The sequence below is a fragment of the Cupressus sempervirens genome, chromosome 7, assembly GCF_028749045.1.
Source record: "Cupressus sempervirens isolate cs-2001-9-10 chromosome 7, ASM2874904v1, whole genome shotgun sequence".
Taxonomy (NCBI): domain Eukaryota; kingdom Viridiplantae; phylum Streptophyta; class Pinopsida; order Cupressales; family Cupressaceae; genus Cupressus; species Cupressus sempervirens.
The window spans coordinates 544,824,509-544,847,115 of record NC_143124.1 but is presented as its reverse complement, the minus strand read 5'-3'; the positions used below and the strand labels follow the sequence as shown (position 1 = coordinate 544,847,115).

Below are 22,607 nucleotides of genomic sequence, written 5' to 3'. Positions count from 1 at the left end.
ATTTTCTGATGTGTCGTAGATTGGATTAAGGTTGGCAGCTGTTTGACTGAGATGGTTTTTTGGCACCACTCTGATTTTGGGTTTTAGATCCCGACAAGATCTGTTTGTAGTTTGTACAAGGGCTTCAGGTCCTTTCAAAAACTATTTTACCCCTAAGCATAAACATTTGAGATGATTTGGATGAGTTAAAGATAGTAAACTGGCTTTAGAGTATTTATGCATGGACAGTTGTGCATAGTTGATAGTTGTGATTGTTTCTCTTTCCAGCAGGTTATTTGGAATTTGTGCCACCAAAGTAATATTTCAATTTGTTAAAGATTTGTGTAGCTGAAGAGGATGTATGTGGTGTAACACATGAAGAATCTTCACTGTTTTTACATTTGAACTTATAAGTCCGTATTTTTGGCTGACAATATATTACATGAGGCATTGAGCTTTTGCACCATCTTCTAGACAACATAGATCAGTGAGAAAACTTGAAGATGCTAAAGGTACTCGGTCTTGGATCGAAAGGAAGTAAGCAAAGAAGACAGAATAAAGAAGTACAGGGAAAAAACATAGAGGAAGGAGAGCAAAGTGAAACGGTGAGGTATGAGATGGAGAAGTGCAATCCTCAGAGAGCTAATGAAGTGGCAGAGCCAAGTTCATTAGAGTTGTGTCCAAAGTTGAGGTTATTTTAGTATGGTTTATGCTAAACTATCATAGTAAGTGTAATGACACGGCTGTTAAGAGGGTCAATTGTAACAAAGTGAGAAGTTCAACCCTTGGTGAGATCATGCAAACTTAAATAAATGAGAATGTGTTATTGTCTTCCACAAGATGTCTGTGTCATCTAAATATTGTGATGTTAGGTTGCATGGTTGGATAGTCCTCCTTTGGGCCCTCTGAATGTAACCGCATCAAGGTTTGGACTCCTTTGGGTTATCACAGGGGCAAACGAGTTGGTGATAGTGTTGATGATATACATCGGGCATCATTTCCTTGGGGAACAATAGATAAAAATCCAAATCAGACTTTACCTTCTTACCTGACTCTTCCTGGTAGATGCGCCACTTTCTATTTCAGGCTATTGGTAATATCCTTCCAAATTTGACAGAGGAGGCCATTTTGAAGAGTGCAAAGGAGATGATTGCAACTGTTGCTTATAATTCAAATTAGGGATAGAATTTATGAATCACCCTGTGGATCAGATCAATCAGACAGCTAATGCAGAGGGTCTTGAGTTAGTTTCACAGGGACCTTATCTTAAAGATGGAAATAATGGTGGTACTGATGCCACCATAAATTCTAAAGGTTTTGTTTGATCACCTTTTCAAATTGTTCCCACCTTTTAAAAGTACATTAGTTCAATCTTTACTGAGCTGCCTGTGTGAGGCATTTATACTGTAATTAACCAATGATGTGCTTTATTAATTTGACCTCCTACCGTGATTTATGAATATTTTGTAGTATCTGACTGTCCATTTGGCCTTATGTACCCTTTGTAGACTTTTTACTTCAATAACTTCAATACCATAAAAGCAGTTCTTTGTGTGAATCATTTGATAAATAGATGTCATTTGCACTTCCATTAGTAACCAATCCTTAATCTTTTCTCCTTTTTCAACTTCCTAAACCAATATAGTAGTAGTAGAAAACTATTTCTCATCTGTTATCAGAGACTCCTTTTTCTAGACTCAAAAAAAAAAAAACACTCATCTGTGAGAAATCTAGTTGAGATCTATTTCTCATCTGTTATCGGAGTCTCCTTTTTCCAGACTCAAAAAAAGATAACTCAGTGGGCTTTGGTGATTCAAATTTCTATTTCCTCAGTTCAATTTATAGTTTTTAGACACGGTGTTTGATGTATGGTGAATGACAGTCATAACCAGTTTAAAATTAGGCTCATATCAGAAATAAAGTTCTCAAATTTGTTTTGAGAGAAAAACAAGAAGCTAATTAAAGGTAATGATTAAAATTCTTAACATGATGAGGATCATAAATAGAATCTCAAAAAGTCAATGCCCGACCCACATCTAGACACACAGAAAACAAAGCCCAAGGAACTAAAAAGTAAAACTGCAGAGCAGATCTCACACGCAAACATGTAAAACCACTGAAAATGGTGGAGCCTTTGACAAAAAGCAAAATAAAAACCACCAAGATGATGATACAACTGTACCACAGTGCACACCTTGTGGCAGAAACAAAACTGAAGCAAAAGCCAAAGAAAACCTTCCATTCTAGGAAGAAGTAATCCTGATGATGATATATTTCATGCATTTCACATCTCTCTCTCATAAACAAATTTGGTTCATCAGATTGAATAAATGAATTCTGTGACCTGAAGTTATAGCTGGGGCCTGAAACTCACATAAATGTAACAGATTTTGTTCTCTAGGCTTAAAATGGTAAATTTGCAATCTGAAAAAACAATCAGCACTTTTTACTGCAAGGCATACAGTGATAAAATAGGAATCTATGGTCCTATGTAAGCAAGATCCACATGACTGCAAATTTAAAAACTTGTAACTGCATATAAAACAACGCAATTGAAAATTTCGAAAAAAAAAATGAATAAACTCAGAGTTGCAAATTAAGAAACAAAACCTTGTAGCTGAAAATTTAAAAAAAAATCCGTGACTGCAAATTTGGGAAAAGTTGAAGACTTTTGACTGCAAATCAAAAAAAGGTATTATTCTACCCACAATCCTGCAACTCCACTACGCATTTGTTGCAAAAACATGATGACTTTACCATGGTTTTGTGCTTGGAAACATTCAGTAGTTTAGGATTTTGTTTCTGCAATTTGATTGGCATATGTAATTGATGGTTGACTGTAAGATATAAATCTAAGGTTAGTGTTACATCCCAATTTGTTACCTAATTTAAAATATAGCCGTTGAGGTTCACATGAAGTCAATTGACAGTTAATATGGTTATAATCCTATGAAATGGTAAGATGGTTAGTCGTTATAATTTCAAAATGAAGATAACAAGCTAGTTGATCATTTATTCATGGAATTGAGAAGAAGGTTAACCGTTATGATTATTTATGATTAAATAATTTATAATTTAATTACGGAGAATTTCCTTGCAGGAAACACGTCGAAGGGGTGGAAGCATTGCCAGAAAAGAATTAGGCAGGAGCATCACCATCACTGGCCAAATGGATTGAGGATCTAGCAACTTGAAACAGGATACATTTGTGGGACCCGCATGAGCTATTTAAATAAATAACTTGAGAAAATAATTGGGTTAAAATATAAAACGTATCTTTCATCATATTATTTATCTTTCATCATATTATTTTAATAAATATTTATATACGTGCATATAATATAAAAATGATTTAGCACCATTATAATTTAATAATTTAATAAAGTGATGTTTACATGTACATATAAGATTATAATAAAATTCGAATTATAATAACAATTGAATTATTATAATATTCGAACTATAATCGTCCAACTCTATTCTTTCCAATTTTATATTCTTTGCTTTTAAACTATAACACTTGGCATGATAAATCAATTTAATATTTGGCAATTCAAATTGTCTTATAATCTTTCCAATTCTCTTCCAACCTTTTTATTTTTCTTTTTCCCCTCTTTTCCCAATTGATTTAATACTTATAATTCGAATGGGCATATAATCTTTTTGTAACCGGTGGGAGCCAAGGAGTCGTGTTTGCTCTCCATTTAAGAAGCCGTGAGAGAGAGTTGAAATAACCTTTCTCTTTAAACCCGACTTCTTCCTCATTCTATCATTATGAATGCTATGTTCTTAGCTCCGGTTTCATAACCTTCTGCAGATATAAGTATTGACGTCTTGCTTATGTTGCTGTACCCATTTCTTCTTCTGAAGTAGAAGCCGTGAGAGGAGACGGGGGAAGAATAAACCGCATACCGGCTACGATCTTACTTACCCTCTCTGCCACCTTCAGCACCCGTCTGCACTTCCAATTACAAGCAGCATTTCTGCCATGGTACTTAGCCATTGAGGAATAGGTATTCTGTATTCTGGATACGTCTATAGCGTCCAAAGGAGGACAGATTTTACCAATTCGATTTGCAAGTTTTTAGACACATTAAGAATATATAACAGGTCATGAAGTATTTCCCTACGTTTTCATTTCTTCCTTTGTTTGAATGTAAGTTCTACTGTTGCCGGCTAGGCATAAAAGTCAATTTATTTTCTTAAGACTGTGATCATCGTATGTAGCTTGTTGATAGTCTCCTGTGAGTTTATTAGAGTTTTCCATTTTTTTAAATTTCTCATTGTATCTTGAACCATCATTAAAGAAGCTGAGTGGTAACTTTGATTAAGGAGTCTCATAATGTTGTAAGAACCATCATGAATGATATTGATAACATTAGCAAGATTTATGCTGTCTCAAAACTTGCAAAGGATATTAAGATCATAATGCTCATTCCAAGGTTGAACGAAATACAGCAAAAGCATTTCTAATTCATAGCTCGACTTTTCACTAAGTATAATGTTTGATTGAAGTAGGTACATAATGATAGGACTGTGAATAGAACAAAATATGTTTTCCAACTCCTTTATAATCTGATTTGAATATCCATCCATAGCCATCTATGCTTTGTTAGACTGAGATCAATTTATAATACTTGCTGTTGGTCCCCTGCATTACATAGAGATCATTGAAGATCTTCAACGTGTATCCTTGTGATTTACATCATATATGAACTCAAAAGGTAGCTGTAGAAAACCTGATTGATTGTGTGAATCAACATCAATGCCCATGCTATCATAATTTTCCAAACATAATCAAAATACTTATAACACCGAGGAATTCACCGACAAGATGCCATAGAAATGGTGAAGAGATGGAGTGAATCAGTAAGAACATAGAAGAGAAATCACATATGTATAAAATTAATAATTTTACTCACTAGCTCCTGCATGCTCCTGATAATATCCTCCCACTTTCGAGTCTAGTGGTGTGGTTAAATACCAAGACGCTCAGTAGATGATAGATGATCCAAGTCCAATTCCAAGTAGGGAGGGCCTTTCTCGTTGGAGCTTGTGTGGGGAATAAGTTAAGGTCCGAAGTTGGGTGGTAAAGCCCCTGACAATGTTTCTCCTCTCCCAAAGTTGTTGGACGTACAACAGACAAAGATAAGCTATACATTCAATTATTGTCGAAAACAGGTATTGTACTTTTATGATGTATATGCAAGAAGGTAAGATTAATTGAGTAATTTCATGGTTACAATTATTTTACACCTAGATGCGAGAGATAGATTTATGGATTGTTTATCAATTGTATGAATATCGAATATGAGCATATTTCTAATCTTGAGTTATTGCCACAGATAAGTAATCAGAAAGAAAGGATTGATACAGTGGTATATGAATCCTTAATTGATTCAGTGGTAACTAGAACCCCAAATGATACAGTGGTATCGGAAGCCCTAATTGAATCAGTGGTATCAGAAGCCCTAATTTATACAGTGGTAACTGAAGCCCTAAATGATCCAATGGTAATCAATGCCCTAATTGCTATAGTGGTATGTGATGCCCAAATTTTATATGGTGGTAATTAATGATAATCATCATTAGATTTTGATATAGCGGTATTGGAAGGAATTTTGTTATTTGGTATTGTTATAGTGGTATTTGTGGACTAACCTGGGTGGTTACAGAAGCATCCTACAATGATTTATGGATTCATATTCCAAGGTACGTGGATATTATTTTCTATATTAAATTCATTGATGGTGTTTTAAGTTCTTAGTTAAGAAATTCTGTTTAACTGTTTTTTTTTTTTACCGTCCATTCCTTTCACATGAACATGACTAATATAACTGTCATCCTATGAAATTAAAGTAGTAACTGTATTCCTTTGAGTATGTTAGTTGTTAATTAAGACGTGGGGAAAACAGGATGTTACAGTTAGAAAAAGCTATTATGTGAATCAACGTTTTTTGTTGCTTATGTCTTCTGCTTATTTACAAAAAAAATTCGGGAGCAGTTTTTTGTGCTTTGGATTCAATGTTCATAAATTTTGTAGAATAGCCGAAACTGACTCAAATTTAGGACAGCTAAGTTTAGCTGAGTCACAAGGTTTTGATAACCAAACTTTATCTTATCACTGACCAAAAATAATATTACAGCACTAGTTGTAAATGCAGAGCAACAATATGTCAGAAAAGAAACCCATGGCTCAAATACTATTACAGACTAGAAACAAACTGGGGAAATCTGTATGCATACAAAGTGCACAGAGATAGAGTTGTTGTTATCTGCAAGAATCTGTGTCAATATGGATATTGATCAGCATATGAAGCTACTCATTCTATCTCTAATCTGCATTCATTCATTTTTGAGTAAGTGGGATGTCCAGGGTTAATTCCTTGTCTTCAAAAGGAAACACATATCCAAAAGACTACTGGACATTGGAAAGGAATTGGGAAATTTGAAGTATGGCAAAGTCCACAGAGGTGGGACTGTTGCTGAAGCATGTAAGAATCTGTGTCAATAGGGATATAAGTTGTTAGTGCAACTTTAACCTCCACTTTCTCTCGCGATATACTGATAACTGTCATTGCATGCTTTGTTTGCATTAAGCTAACTATTGAGAAGTGGTGTTCAACCCATAACGCCTATTTCAGTTGCATCGGTAGTTTTCTCCACTAATTCCAATCTGCAATAATAGTTCTTCACCGTAATTTCAGTCATCATTGTAGGTTAAACACTGTATAAATCATGCATTATTTGCTGATTGTACATGGTTAATGATGAAAAAAAAAACATTTTATTCTTTAGCTGCTCTGTTTTAATCTGTATATTATATCTGCAAGTTTTCTTTTCTTTCTTCTGCTAGATCCATCATGTGGTACGCAGCTACAGTGCCAAAATTTGACATAATATCAAAGCACAGGAGCTAAGGAGTGTAAACAATTATTTGCAGGTACTGAAGATTAGAGCTATTTTAGGATGGAATTTCCATTGTATTAAGGTTTATGTTTTTGTGCTGTTTTGGAGATTATCTTAAGGAGTGAATCATGTATAAGAATTGTAGATGTAAATATTATGGGAGCAACCAACATTGGGCATGAATTGTGTCCTACTTTCTCACATGATACTGTTCAACTCTTGCTTGAGAATGCCTCAAAAATCTCAAGTTGCTCCTTCTCCACCCATAAAGACAATTGTTGTACCTTTATTGATTGCAACTCTTATTCCTGTTAGGTAGGATAATTCCTCTCTTTGTCTTCTTGACTGGTGTCCATTTCTAACAGACATCGCATCATTGTTTGTAGAGTCTCACATTGCTGACTTAAAGGACACCATTAGGGACCTTCATATCCTCTTCTGGTGACAGCAACTATGGAATTGATACATCTTCTGATGTTGTGGGTGCATCTTCAGACCTATATTTACTTCCATCGTGGTAGTACTAGATTCTCATTGGTTCAGACAACCATACATCCATGGTCACTACACCTGAATCTTCTATGGTACCTGATTTATCTCATCAGCATTTATCACACTTTGGCATCGGCTTAAAGACATTTGAGCAGCAATTGAAGGGGTCATCTTTGTCTTTGGACTATGACTACTTTGGTCTCCATCAGATTCTAGATTTTCACCTTCAGTAGTATGGGCTAGAACACCTGATCTAATTATGACAACTTTCAACATAGCCATGGAGGCTACTAAGAAGTTTTCAAAGACATCATCATACATTTGGATTCCACTTCCAACCAATTTCTATCCAGAATAGGAAACATTTCTACATTTGTATTTTGTTTTGTTTCTTCCCGAGGGAAGGAATGTTGTTCGACAATCATGGACTATCTTCTAAATCCAGTTTCAAGCATCTACCATTGACTGCATTTTCGTATCCTTTTTCTATGACACCTTCTTGAACTGCAGCACGGTAGCAGCCATGCAGAGTTAGTGTAAATTTGAGGGGGGCTTTTGTTCCCACTGGATTTTCCCTCTTTCCTCTCGTCAGGTTTATCTCTCCTTAGACTTAAGGGGGGTGTAGAGCAATTTTAACCTCCAATTTCTCCAATGATATATGGATAACCTCCATTGCATGCTTTGTTTGCATAAGCTAACAATGAACAAGTGGGGTTGAGCTCATAACACCTCTTTCAATTTCACTGATAGTTCTCTTCGTTAATTCCATTCTGCAATAGTAGGTCACTTTCTGAGTAACGGATTATGCCTAAGATCTTCACCAAATTTCAGTCATTATGATAGTTGAAACATTTTATAAATCAAGCATTATTTGCAGATCGTAAATGGTTAATGACAAGAATTTCATTTTATTCTTTAGCTGCTCTATTTTCTTTCTCTGTTTTATACCTGCATTTTTTTCTTTTTTTTTCCCTTCTGCTAGACCCATGCTGTGCTGTGCAGCTACGGCTGCAAAATTTTACACGAGACAACATATCTATCGAAACGATCCACCTACCATATGAAAAATCAAAAAAACTGATATTTTTCTTTTGAATAAGGGAGTTGTCCATGGTTAATCCCTTGTCTTCGACTGAGTGACCCCTGTCCAAACTACTCTTAGTATGAAATGACAGAAAACCTAAAAATTGGCCAATAACAATAACTTTACGATGATCCGAACTAATAAGCTAATATCGGGTGTTAAGGAGGTTGACCCACAATCATTAATTCTCCTTACTCAAAGCTAAGAAGCAATTCACATGAACTTCATAGTGAAATCAGTCTGATAAGTAAAAAACACGGAATCACTAGAATGGTATAGACAAATACTTGCAATCGGGTAGCTTGGTGGGCGTTTCGCTCGAGAGAGAGAGCGGAGGAGGAGGCGAGGGTGTCTTTGTGCAGATGGGGTAAAGTGTGCGCTATAGTCCCAGGGGGGATCCTACGCTGCAACTCCTCCAACTTCTTCTCGAGCCAGCCACTTCTGTCATTCAACCGCCTTATTAAATCTTCTTCCTCGGGGCTGAACTTGGGTACAATCTCATACTCATACGCTTCCTCGCCATCTCCATTTCCTCCCACCACATCTGCAGCCCATGCCAGCAATCCTGCCATTTCTTGTTCTACATGTGTATTGCCGTTAGTCTTAGCATTACTGACGCCCAATTGAATACCAACACCGGCAACAGAGACAGATTACACTCAAGACTATACTTATTGGACAAGTTTCTTTCACAATACAAATCTGAAGCTTTCAAACAGAACCTGCCCGCTTCGAGGGAATTTTTGGGGGCGTCTCTTTGTTCAGTACAGGCAAAAGAATTGATCGCTTTGGGAGGAATACTACTCCATAATTAGGATCCTAAACTATAGAGTTATATAGGAACCTAAATAAAATGGATTAGCTCTTCGGAAAAAAGAGTGTAATGGTGATGGTGATAAGTATCTATTAAATATATTAAATACACAGAGGCATAAATAAATAAAAGAAAAAATAAATTAGTATATTAAAGAGATATTGAAGTTCAATTAGTAAAAAGGTTTTATATAATTGTAGGACTAATAAGGTCAATTGGCAACCTATTAAGTTGATGATATTTGTACAATTCTAACCTTAATCATGATATAAACTAATCATTATCCTATCCTAATTCTAATCATAAACTAATCATATTCTAAAATTCAACCCTATGTTAACATAATTGATGTTGTGATAGCAAGTGATGTTTAGTGGTGTCATTATATGGATTTGATTGCATGATAATTAGTTATTATGTTGTCATCGTTGTCAATTATTGACCTAGTGTTCCTAATATGTTGCCAAGCATAAATATGATGAGCAAGGTGTTACATTGAGTTTTGGTAGTAGCAATCCTTATGAGAACATTGGAGATGTAGATTTGAAGGTCCATGATATGATTTCTATTGTTGAAGTTATTCTATGAGAACGTTGAGGTTGGATGAATATGGACAATGAAATTGCTAGAATCGTTAGAGACGAGCAATAGGTGATTTGATTGGTTTGTCAAATCTACGATAAGTTAAGTGGAGTGAACACAAGAGAAAGTAAATAACATTATTTAGATGATATAGTTACAACTGCAACTCATTAGTGTAATTGGTGTTAAGAAAATGTTATTGGTGAAGAGAGATGGCGCCATGCCCAAAATTCAACAAGGCAAAAACACAACTATTTTTTTTTTTGAAAGATACGTTAATGTTTATAGTTTAGTCGAATGACTTGATGTTTAATTAAAAGGGTTTACACTCAAATCAGGTTGTGGTTATTCTAGAATGGTACTCGTTATGATTGAATGTGTATAAGTTGCATTCTAAGGTTATGGGATTACGTCAAAGATTCAGATATTGTCGATTGATTTGAATTTTCGATTAGATAAGAAGATACATAATCTACACTTTAACTTGGAGATGTTAAAGTTAGTTTATGGGACAAAGATTGTGTCGTTTGAAATCTGGATTCAAGTTTTCTATGGTAGGTTGTTGGGTTGACTATCAATGTTTGCAATACTAAGTTAAAATGGTATTTTGGGTTATAACCCTTCACCTTTAATGCTCCTGATTAAGACACTTCGCAATGCATGTGAAAATTCAATTTTTCGAGTCAATGGTTCTAGGGTATAGCGACGTGAAGATGTTTTATGATTACCCTAATTGTTTTTTGAACACACATTGTCCTACCACAACATACATACACATATGCCCCTATGTCTTCCACTTCATTTTGATACAAAAATTACATTTCTCTTTGATGAACTTCTTACTACCTATCTTTTCTTTTCTTAACTCTAATCATTTGATTATGCACTACTAACTAGGTCTCCGTTATTATTTATTTGAATTGATTCTATTTTATTTATTTATTTATTTATTATTAATATTATCATTACTTTTCTTTTAATTTACTAATTTATCCTTAAATGCTAATTTTATGTTCTAAATACTTACTTCACCCTTTACTAGGACTATGACCATATCTAGTTCTTTACCCAAACAATAAAAATATACTTGTTTTGAATTATCCCTAAGTCTATGCTACAAGTCCCCCTTTAACAATTAACTTTATTTAACACATAAAAAAAATTAAAATTAAAATGTGAATACTCTTACTAACCCAACTACCTTAAGTCCTTAAATTCCTAAGTCTACCCTAACTACCCCTACCCCCTATCTTCTAGCCCTCCCTTTTTCCCTCTCTTCCCACATCGGAAGGAGGAGGGAGGGAGGTGTACTTGTCTTAAGGCACCAAGATATATTAATTACACCCCCCCCCCCCCCCCACCTTACTAGGTATGGTCGCCTAGTATATAAGGTGGAAAGGGGTTGACTTATCCCCCTTAACTTGCTTTTTCTAATTTTTAATTTTATTTTTGTCTCTTCAACACCCCATGACATTATAGATGTCAGGTCACCTCCTAGGATGGGGGAATTATATATTTTTATTTATTCATTTAATTATTTTATTAATGTTGGACTAACATAGCACTTCATGCAACCATATGTCATTATATTATATCTTTTTTTTTTGTTTACTACTTGAGTAGCCTTCATAACTATGATAGTTGACATTATAATTTTATATTACTAGGGGTAAAATATGTTTATTTTATTCTGATATTATTATTCTATTGACTATAATTTTTGGGAATAGATTTAGTTGAGTTGCCATACATTTTCCATCAAGTAAATGTGCACCTACAGGCTTCTTTGAAGTTAAACTTTTGCCTAGTTTCTTCATGCATTTTCTATAATTGTTTATACATGGGTTGATAAAATTGAACATTGTATAATGCATTATAATACCTATTAAAGCTAGAAATCTAATGTATTACACAAAGCAACTAACATAATATTAACAAAATCTAATTGTAAGATATTCTAATATGAACATAAATGAAATCTTTATTTGTTGGCAAATCCATGAACATCAAGTATTCAAATTCCATAATGATTTCTATTTCATGATTTAAACTAAATATGAATCCATTATCTTTCAAATACATATTCTACATTATGTATGAATCAAGATTGATCACATAATGCATCTAATTATTTCTATGAGCATGGAGAATAACAAAACAACAATGTATAGTCTTATTTACATCATACTAATGCCTACATTGATGCTTAACTCTCCTCTTCAATACATTCCTATCCAAGATTATGAACCAACAACATCAATACAATAAATCTTTCTTTCATGATCCTCTCAACTTAAATCCAACATTTAGCAAGCATGCACATAAGGTGATGAAATCACCATATCAAGATATACAAATGGAGGGGCCTTTTTACAATACATAGATGATTCAAAATTTATTTAATGACAAATGAATGAGAATAATAACAACACCCTTACAATACAAGCTAATTCACATAACAAGATGGAGTTTGTTTCTCCATTTCAACACAATACAATAGAGTCTTCTCTCTTATGCAATGAATAGACTACATGAACTCCAACTTTCCAAGATCATCAAGTAAAACATGCAAAATAGAGACAAAAATGGGAAACCATGGAGGCTCACCTCCCAACCTAGACCTCAAGGAGACCACCCACCGAGCTTGGGGAAACAAGGCACAAATAGTTGGACACTTTCACATTCACATACCATGCAAACTATAACAACACAATTCAACACAACACAATACAACCCATCCCAAGGATTGCATATAGATTCTACCATAGAATCAAGATGTAGGGTGAAGGTGGGCTCTCTCCATGAGGAGAATTTCAAATCCATGAATCACATATATTCACATATTCTTATAAGTAACATGCCCTTTCAAGAATTAACAATGTCTTCCTTCTTCATACACCTCCTCATACCTCCAAAGAATGCAAGTAATCATGAAGTCCATACTCCATTGAAACACATCAAAATCTCTCCACACATGGGAGAACTTTCTCAACTACATGAGTGAGCCCAACTAACCCCTTCACCCAAGCATCTCTTCCCTCCCAAGGATGAGTGATGCTTCACACCCATTTTACACAAACAATCAACATGGACAATCAAGATTCAAGAAAGAAATCTCATAAAACTTCTCACATTCAACACACATACCACAAGATTCTTCACAAAAACCACATCTACTCTACAACAAATCTACAATGCAATGAAGAAACACAATATCAAATCTATAATGAAATGAAGAGACACCATGGATCATAGATACCAACTTTACTCCAAGCAATGGCGAATGAAAGTTGTGGTAGAGCTCCTTATCCTCTTCCTTCAAACCCTAAATGTCTCTAAAGTTGCAGAGTGGGTAAGTGGGTTTCTAGTTTGGCCATGCCCCTATATATGACTCCCATTTTCGGATTCAATATAAAATGCATTCTTTTTGGGGTCTCCTAGGTCTTCTAGGCACCCTAGTCGTCACTATTAGCCCCCTAACTTAAATTATTATCATGGGTAGGGTTTATTTTCATCACAAATTCACCTTAGAGCTTCTTTTTGGCCCTCACAGTGCTAGGTAAAGTCCAATTCCAAATTTCTTATGGGTTAACCCTTCTTTCCCTTACTAAATCAAGGCAATTAAGTCGAATTATTAATTAAGGAATTTAACTTGAGATAAGGTGGTTGCATGATCCATCTTCAGAGAACGTGTCATTTCCACATAACAAGTACAAATGTCAAGTGACACACACAAAATTTCACTATACATCACACATGACATGTCTGGATCTACTCATGAAATACATACTACACACATACATCTCATGTTTACAAAATAAACACATCATAATGAGGTTTACAAATCTTCTAAAGATTCACCTTGGCAATGTCATATTAACATGTGTTTATATCTTGTTTTCCTATTATGTTTCCATGGTTCCTTTCCTGCACACTAAACTCGAGCATCAGTAATCCAATGAATAGTCCCATATAAAATACATATGAAAGTAAAGATACATAATAAATTTTATTATTCTACATTTCACATATAACACATTTCATAATTAACTTCCTATTCTCCATCATTTGCTTACATACATTTAATCATTAAACCTTAAAATTTGAATATTATCGACTTTTCTAACAAGATCAATTTATGCATTTGAATCACAACATAATTCCATTTTCTATCATAGTAGTGAAGTACTGAATAAATATCCATTAATTCATCAATTATGCCAAATTAAGTCCTAATACAGATCATAATGGAAAATCACAAGGTAAATATCATCATATAAGTAGCAAAATTTATTGTCCATCAAGTATCAAAATATATGCCGAGATATCCAGTCCTAAATAACAAAATAGAAATACAATATCTATGCTATGATGGGTCAAGGTGAGGCCTCACATCCTCCCCCCCTAGGCATGAAATTCCTCTTGGAGTTCATAAAAAGATAGGGATATTATGCTCTCATTTGTGTTGCATCCTCCCATGACACTGTGACCTCATCATAACAATCCCATTGGACTCTAACCTGGTCCAGCTCTCTCCCTTGAAGTGAGAGGGTCCGTCGAGCCAATATGTGAATGGGTTCCAAGGCTATCTGTTTGTTTGACTCCACCTACAAGGCATCCCAATCTATGAGGTGAGACTCATCATAAATATACTTTTGCAATACAAAAACATGAAATACATTGTGGATACATGACAGGCTAGGTGGTAGGGCTAGACGATAGGCGACTGGTCTGATCTACTCCAAAATCTCAAAGGGTCCAACAAAATGAGGTACTAGCTTAGAGCCCTTTCCATAACGGATTGGAATCTTAAGAGGTTGCACTCTCAAGAATACTCTATTACCCACCATGTATTATCTATTTATCCTCTTGGCATCTGCATACCTCTTCTGCCTATCATGGGCCTCTCTAAGTCGTTGCCTAATCTGTGTCACTTGTTGTTCCATGTCCTTGACCAACTATGGTCCAATGGATACTCTATCTTCGATCCTATCCCAACTCAAGGGTGTCCTGCAAGGTCTATCATACAAAGCTTGGTAGGGTGGCATACCAATGGAAGATGATGCCCATTATTGTAAGCAAACTTGGCAAGATGCAAGTATTCTTCCCACTTAACCTGGTTATCCATCAAACTCTCTGTCTATCCATCTGTTTGAGGATGATAAGTGGTGCTGAAGTTGAGCCTGGTGCCCAATATTACCTATAATTCCCTCCAAAAGGATGATGTAAACAAGGAATCTCTATCTAGGATGATCTTACGAGGAATTCCATGAAGTCTAACAATGTCTCACAAGAACACATGTGCAACTGCGGGAACAGTGAAGCTAGTCTGAACCGATGAAAAATGGGTAACTTTGGTCAAGGTATCAACTATCACCATGATGACATCATGGCAACGAGAAGACATCAGAAGACCAACACTAAAATCCATGGAGATAGTGTCCCACTTCCACTCCTTTATCTCATGGGGCTGCAAGAGTCCACTTGGATGTCCATGTTCTACCTTAACCCTCTGACACTCAAGACATTTGGCTACAATATTAGCAATCTGCATCCTCATACCTAGCCAATGATATAGTTGTCTTAAGTCGGTACAAAGTTTCTTAACTCTGGGATGTGCTACATAAGGTGCTCTATGAGCCTCTAGAATAATGAACTCACGCAAGTCACCTGTGGAGGGTACATAGATGTGCCCTTTATGTCGTAATAATCCCTCAAAATCTAATGAATAATCAACAAATTTACCCTCGAGAGGTCTCTGAGAGTGGACTATCTCGAAAAATTCTACATAGAATTCATCCTCTGGTAGGTGGTGCATACTACGCTCCCTCAAATCTATGCCTGTAACCATGGAAGCAAGCTCATGACATCGTCTACTCAAGGCATTCACCACTACGTTCTCCTTACCCTTAATGTAATGCACATCAAAATCATACTCACATAGGAAATCCATCCATCTCCTTTGCCTAGCATTAAGATTTGGCTGTGTGAAAATATACTGCAAGCTCTAGTGATCTGAATGAAGTTCAAATTGTCGCCCTATAAGGAAATGATGCCATCGTGCCAATGTATGGACCACTGCCACGAGCTCAAGATCATGAGTAGGGTAATTGAGCTCATGAGCCTAGAGTTTCCTAGACTTGTAAGCTATGGCTCAACCCTCTTGCATAAGAACAACTCCAATTCCATTCAAGGAGCATTTGTGCATACTACAAAGTCCACTGAGGGGTCGGGTACTGCTAAAATAGGTGCATTAGTGAGTGCCCTCTTGGGCTTCTGAAAGGCCTCCTCACACTTTTCTATCTATTCAAACTTCATTCCATTTCTCTGAAGAAAGGTAATAGGGTGAGCTACCCTAGAGAAACGTGTCACAAACCACCTATAGTATCTTGCCAATTCCATAAAACTTCTAACCTCTATGACACTGGTAGGTGTTGGTCAATTCATGATGGCTTAGATCTTGGATGGGTCCACTAAGATCACATCCCTTGATATCGCATGACCCAAATAATGTACTTCCCATCTGAAAAAGGCACACTTCAACAAGCTACCATAAAGTTGATTCTCCCTTAACCGCTGCAATACCTGTCATAACTGCTCTTCATGTTCCTTCTCATCACGCAAATAGACCAATATATCACTAGGAACACTACTACAAACTTGTCTAGGAATGTGTGGAATACCCATTCATGAGGCTCATAAATATAGTTGGGGCATTCATGAGACCAAAAGGTACTACTGTGAACTCGTAGTGACCATATATTGTACAGAACATAGTCTTGTGAATGTCACTTTCCACGATGCACAACTGATGGTACCTTGACTTCAAATCTATTTTGGAGAATATTGGGCACCTTATAACTGATCAAATAGATCATTAATCTTAAGTAGTAGGTATCGGTTCCTGACAATTGCCTTATTCAACTGCTAGTAATCAATGCACAATCTCAGAGACCCATCCTTCTTCTTAACAAAGATCATCGGTGCTCCCCAAGGTGGCACACTAGGTCAGATATGTCCCTTCTCCAAAAGTTCCTCTAGCTAAATCTTAAGCTCGTTGAGCTCATGGGTGATCATCCTATAGGGTGCTCTAGATACGGGTTCAGCTTCTAGCACGAGATCAATATGGAAATCGACTGCCCTTAGTGGTGGCATACTAGCAAACTTTGATGAAAACAAATCTGCAAACTCCTGTAATATCGGATAGTCATTAAGGGAAGGTTCCTCCCCTACATCCTCCTCTCTATCACTAATGGTGATGGCAAACAACTGACATCCCTTTCGCATGCATTGCTTAAGCTGCATGGCGAAAATCATACGAAGGGATATTGGCTTCAAAACTCATGAGATCACCCTAGGTGTACCATGATCATCTACATACTCAATTATCTTCTGTTTGCAATCCATCTTGGTGTTGTGGGCGCAAAGCCAATCCATGCCAAGGACTACATCATAAGAACCCAAGGGAGTAATACGCAAGTCTAATGTGGTGAACATGTCTCCAATTTGGATCGGACACTCATGTATCAAGGAATCAAAGTAGTCCCTGAAGCTAACTCAACCTCCTAGTCGGGGATATAAAATAATTTGTAGCTCTAGAGTCAAATACTATAGTAGCCTCATATCCTCAAATCATACATGTAGCCTCAATCACCATGGTTTGATGCTCGGCCTGGCAATTATCAACTGGTGCAAACACCCTGTGGGATCTGCCCATATCACCTACTGTAGGCTCTGTGGTGGCTCCTCGTTGACTACTTGATGTGGGTCCTTGTGGACACCCTCTTGCAATATGACCCATACCATTGCATGCATAACATAGCCCATGGGTATGAAACTGTACTCCCTTTGGTATGGATTGCTGCTGACCCCCGATCCTATTGAATCCACTAAAACCTCCCCTAGACAACTATTGAATCCTAGTTGTCTGTGTATAATGGGTTTGTGGCCTTTGATCATGTCTGGGGCCCTGTGACTACCACTGTTTGGGCTTAGAGCCCTGGTAACCTTGGGATGACCTCTGTCTAGTGTCCTGTTGCCCTTTCTGATGTCTTTATGGGGCCTTTGAGGACCCCACCGAATGACTCTAATTACCCTTCCAAGAGGATTTCTGCTGTGTTGGTTACTGGGGGGGTTCTGGTTATGGGACCTATCTCGAGATTCCTATCTAGTATGAATGTCTTCAGCAACCAATGTCGTCTCAATTGCCTCTTTCAAAGTGGTAGGAAATGCCAGCTGCACTAATTCCTGGAGAGATAAGTTAAGGCCCTTAATAAACTGATGGATGTGTAGCTTCTCATCTCTCATGTACTCCACATAAGGAAATAGCTCCAAGAACTTGCTCTCATACTGGGCCACCGTGAGACCCCTTTGCTGAAGATCATGGAACTCCTCAACCTGCCTCTATCTAAAGTGCTTTGACAAATATCTGTCTCTGAAATGGTCCACAAAGGACTCCCATGCGAGTGTCTTAATGTCTACTCTCCCTACGGTCTCCATCTGCTACCACCAATTAGAGGTATACTCTTGTAACAAGTGTATGGCTAGTTTTACCTTCATATTGCTCCCATGGGTACGTAATTCAAAGCACCTCTACAAACTCTATGCTTCCGCACGTGTGCCATCTGTGATACTAGTTAATATGGGTGGCTTGAGTCATAGTAAGTCACTAATCTCATCCCCAATATCTCGAGGTGCTCTCATTGGAGCTCTCTCTAATGCAGGGGGTGGCTCTATTTGGTGTATTGATGCTTTCCCCTAATCCTTTGTAAGTTTGTGTTGGGGACTCCTACTCCTTTCCTTGATATTGACCCCATGCCCCTCTACACCCTACTATCCTGACTGTGGAATGACAGATGGTAACCTTTGTTGTACTACCCCAATGAGATTATTGATAGCATTCAAAACCTAATCAAGGTTTGGAGGTTACCTCGGTGGGGGTCCTCCCACATCCTACCCTAACTCCTCTTAGCCTGCTCAATTTTCTCTAGGACCTCTAGCCCTCTAATGACCACTGCGAGTGATTGCAGGCATCCTACACAAAGTTGCAGTTCATAGGTTATACGTAATGGGTTATCCTCCTAGTGTTGTAACCAAAAGCTCTAATACCAGAATGTCATGCCCAAAATTCAACAAGGCACAAACACAACTATTTTTTTTGAAAGATATGTTAATTTTTATAGTTTAGTCAATGACTTGATGTTTAATTTAAAAGGGTTTATACTCATATCAGGTTGTGGTTATTCTAGAATGGTACTCGTTGTGACTGAATGTGTATAAGTTGCATTCTAAGGTTACGGGATTACATTAAAGATTCAGAGATTGTCGACTGATTTGAATTTTTGATTAGATAAGAAGATACATAATCTACACTTTAACTTGGAGATGTTAAAGTTCATTGATGGGACGAAGATTGTGCCATTTGAAATCTGGATTCAAGTTTTCTATGGTAAGTTATTGGGTTGACTATCAATGTTTGCAATACTAAGTTAAAATGGTATTTTGGGTTATAACCCTTCACCTTCAATGCTCCTAATTAAGACACTTCACAATGAATGTGAAAATTCAATTTTTTGAGTCAATGGTTCTAGGGTATAGCAACATGAAGATGTTTTATGATTACCCTAATTGTTTTTCAAACACACGTTGCCCTAGCACAACATACATACACATCTACCCCTATGTCTTCCACTTCATTTAGATATAAAAATTACATTCCTCTTTGATGAACTTCTTACTACCTATCTTTTCTTTTATTAACTTTGATCATTTGATTATGCACTACTAACTAGGTCTCCATTATTATTTATTTGAATTGATTCTTATTTATTTATTTAATTGTTTATTTATTTATTATTAATATTATCATTACTTTTCTTTTAATTTACTAATTTATCCTTAAATACTAAATTTATGTTCTAAATACTTACTTCACCCTTTACTAGGACTATGCCCCTATCTAGTTCTTTACCCAAACAATAAAAATATACTTGTTTTGAACTATCCCTAAGTCTATGCTACAAGTCCCCATTTAACAATTAATTATTTTTAACACATATAAAAAAATTTAAAATTAAAATGCAAATACTCCTACCAACCCAACTACCCTAAGTCCTTAAATTCCTAAGTCTACCCTAACTACCCCTACCCCCCATCTTCTAGCCCTCCCTTTTTCCCTCTCTCTTCGCACATGGGAAGGAGGAGGGAGGGAGATGTACTTGTCTTAAGGTGCCAAGCCCCCCCCCCCCCACTAAGTATGGCCGCCTAGTATATAAGGTGGAAAGGGGTTGACTTATTCCCCTTAACTTGCTTTTTAAAAAAAAAAAAAATTGTCTCTTCAACACCCCATGACATGATAGATGCCAGGTTGCCTCCTAGGATGGGGGAATTATATTTTTTTTGTTTATTCATTTAATTATTTTATTAATGTTGGGCTGACATAGTACTTCATGCAACCATATGTCATTAAATTATATCTTTCTTTTTTGTGTTTACTACTTGAGTAGCCTTCATAACTATGATAGTTGACATTTATAATTTTATATTGCTAGGGGTAAAATATATTTATTTTATTCTGATATTATTATTCTATTGATTGTAATTTTTGGGAATAGATTTAACTGAGTTGCCATATATTTTCTAGCAAGTAAATGTGCACTTACAAGCTTCTTTGAAGTTAAACTTTTGCCTAGTTTCTTCATGCATTTTCTATAATTGTTTATACTTGGGTTGATAAAATTGAACATTGCATAATGCATTATAATTTCTATTAAAGCTAGAAATCTAATGTATTACACAAAGCAACTAACATAATATTAACAAAATCTAATTGTAAGATATTCTAATATGAACATAAATGAAATATTTATTTGCTAGTAAATTTGTGAACATCAAGTATTCAACTTCCATAATGATTTCCATTTCATGATTTAAACTAAATATGAATCCATTGTCTTTCGAATACATATTCTACACTATGTATGAATCAAGATTGATCACATAATGCATCTAATTATTTCTATGAGCATGGAGGATAACAGAACAACAATGGATAGTCTTATTTACATCATACTAATGCCTACATTGATGCTTAACTCTCCTCTTCAATAAATTCCTATCCAAGATTATGAACCAACAACATCAATACAAAAATCTTTCTTTCATGATCCTCTCAACTTACATCCAACATTTAGCAAGCATGCACATAAGGTGGTGAAATCACCATATCAAGATATACAAATCGAGGGACCTTTTTACAATATATAGATGATTCACAATTTCTTTAATGACAAATGAATGAGAATAATAACAACACCCTTACAATACAAGCTAATTCACATAACAAGATGGAGTTTGTTTCTCCATTTCAACACAATACAATAGAGTCTTCTCTCCTATGCAATGAGTAGACTACATGAACTCCAAGTTTCTAAGATCATCAAGTAAAACCTGCAAAATAGAGACAAAAACGGGGAACCATGGAGGCTCACCTCCCAACCTAGGCCTCAAGGAGGCCACCCACCGAGCTTGGGGAAACAAGGCACAAATGGTTGCACACCTTCACATTCACATACCATGCAAATTATAACAATACAATTCAACACAACACAATACAACCCATCCCAAGGCTTGCACATAGATTCTACCATAGAATCAAAATATAGGGTGAAGGTGGGCTCTCTCCATTAGGAGAATTTCAAATCAATGAATCACATATATTCACATATTCTTATAAGGAGCATGCCCTTTCAAGGCTTAACAATGTCTTCCTTTTTCATACACCTCCTTATGCCTCCCAGGAATGCAAGTAATTAGAAAGTCCATACTCCATTGAAACACATCGAAATCATCTCCACACGTGGGAGAATTTTCTCAACTACATGGGTGAGCCCAACTAACCCCTTCACCAAAGAATCTCTTCCCTCCCAAGGGTGAGTGATGATTCACATCCATTTTACATAAACAATCAAGATTCAAGAAAGAAATCTCATAGAACCTCTCACATTCAACACACATACCACAAGATTCTTCACAAAACCACATCTACTCTACAAAAAATCTACAATGCAATGAAGAAACACCATATCAAATCTATAATGAAATGAAGAGACACCATTGATCATGGATACCAACCTTACTCTAAGCAATGGAAAATGAAAGTTGTAGTAGACCTCCTTATCCTCTTCCTCCAAACCCTAAATGTCTCTAAAGTTAGAGAGTGGGCAAGTGGGTTTCTAGTTTGGCCATTCCCCTATATATGACTCCCATTTTCGGATTCAATATAAAATGCATTCTTTTTGGGGTCTCCTAGGTCTTCTAGGCACCCTAGTGGTCACTATTAGCCCCCTAACTTAAAGTATTATCATGGGTACGATTTATTTTCATCACAAATTCACCTTAGAGCTACTTTTTGGCCCTCATAATGCTAGGTAAAATCTAATTCCAAATTTCTTATGGGGTAACCCTTGTTTCCCTTACTAAATCAAGGCAATTAAGTCTAATTCTTAATTATAGAATTTAACTTGAGATAAGGTGGCTACATGATCCATCTTCAGACAACATGTCATTTCCACATAACGAGTACAAGTGTCAAGTGACACACACAAAATTTTACTATACATCATACATGACATGTCTAAATCTACTCATGAAATACATAATACACACATACATCTCACGTTTACAAAATAAACAAATCAAAATGAGATTTTTGAATCTTCTAAAGATTCACCTTGGCAGTGTTGTATT

The 22,607-nt window shown here is 36.2% G+C and overlaps 1 protein-coding gene across 1 annotated transcript in view; it reads right to left on the bottom strand.

Annotated features, from left to right (window-relative positions):
* LOC149547923 (golgin family A protein) overlaps positions 1-9,108 on the bottom strand; it is a 30,781-nt gene extending 21,673 nt beyond the window's left edge. The window contains exon 1 of the mRNA XM_089791968.1: positions 8,752-9,108. Within this exon, the coding sequence (XP_089648094.1) occupies positions 8,752-9,036 (285 nt within the window). The 5' untranslated portion in view covers positions 9,037-9,108. The remainder of the gene's footprint in view (positions 1-8,751) is intronic.
* Positions 9,109-22,607: the final 13,499 nt, after the last annotated feature.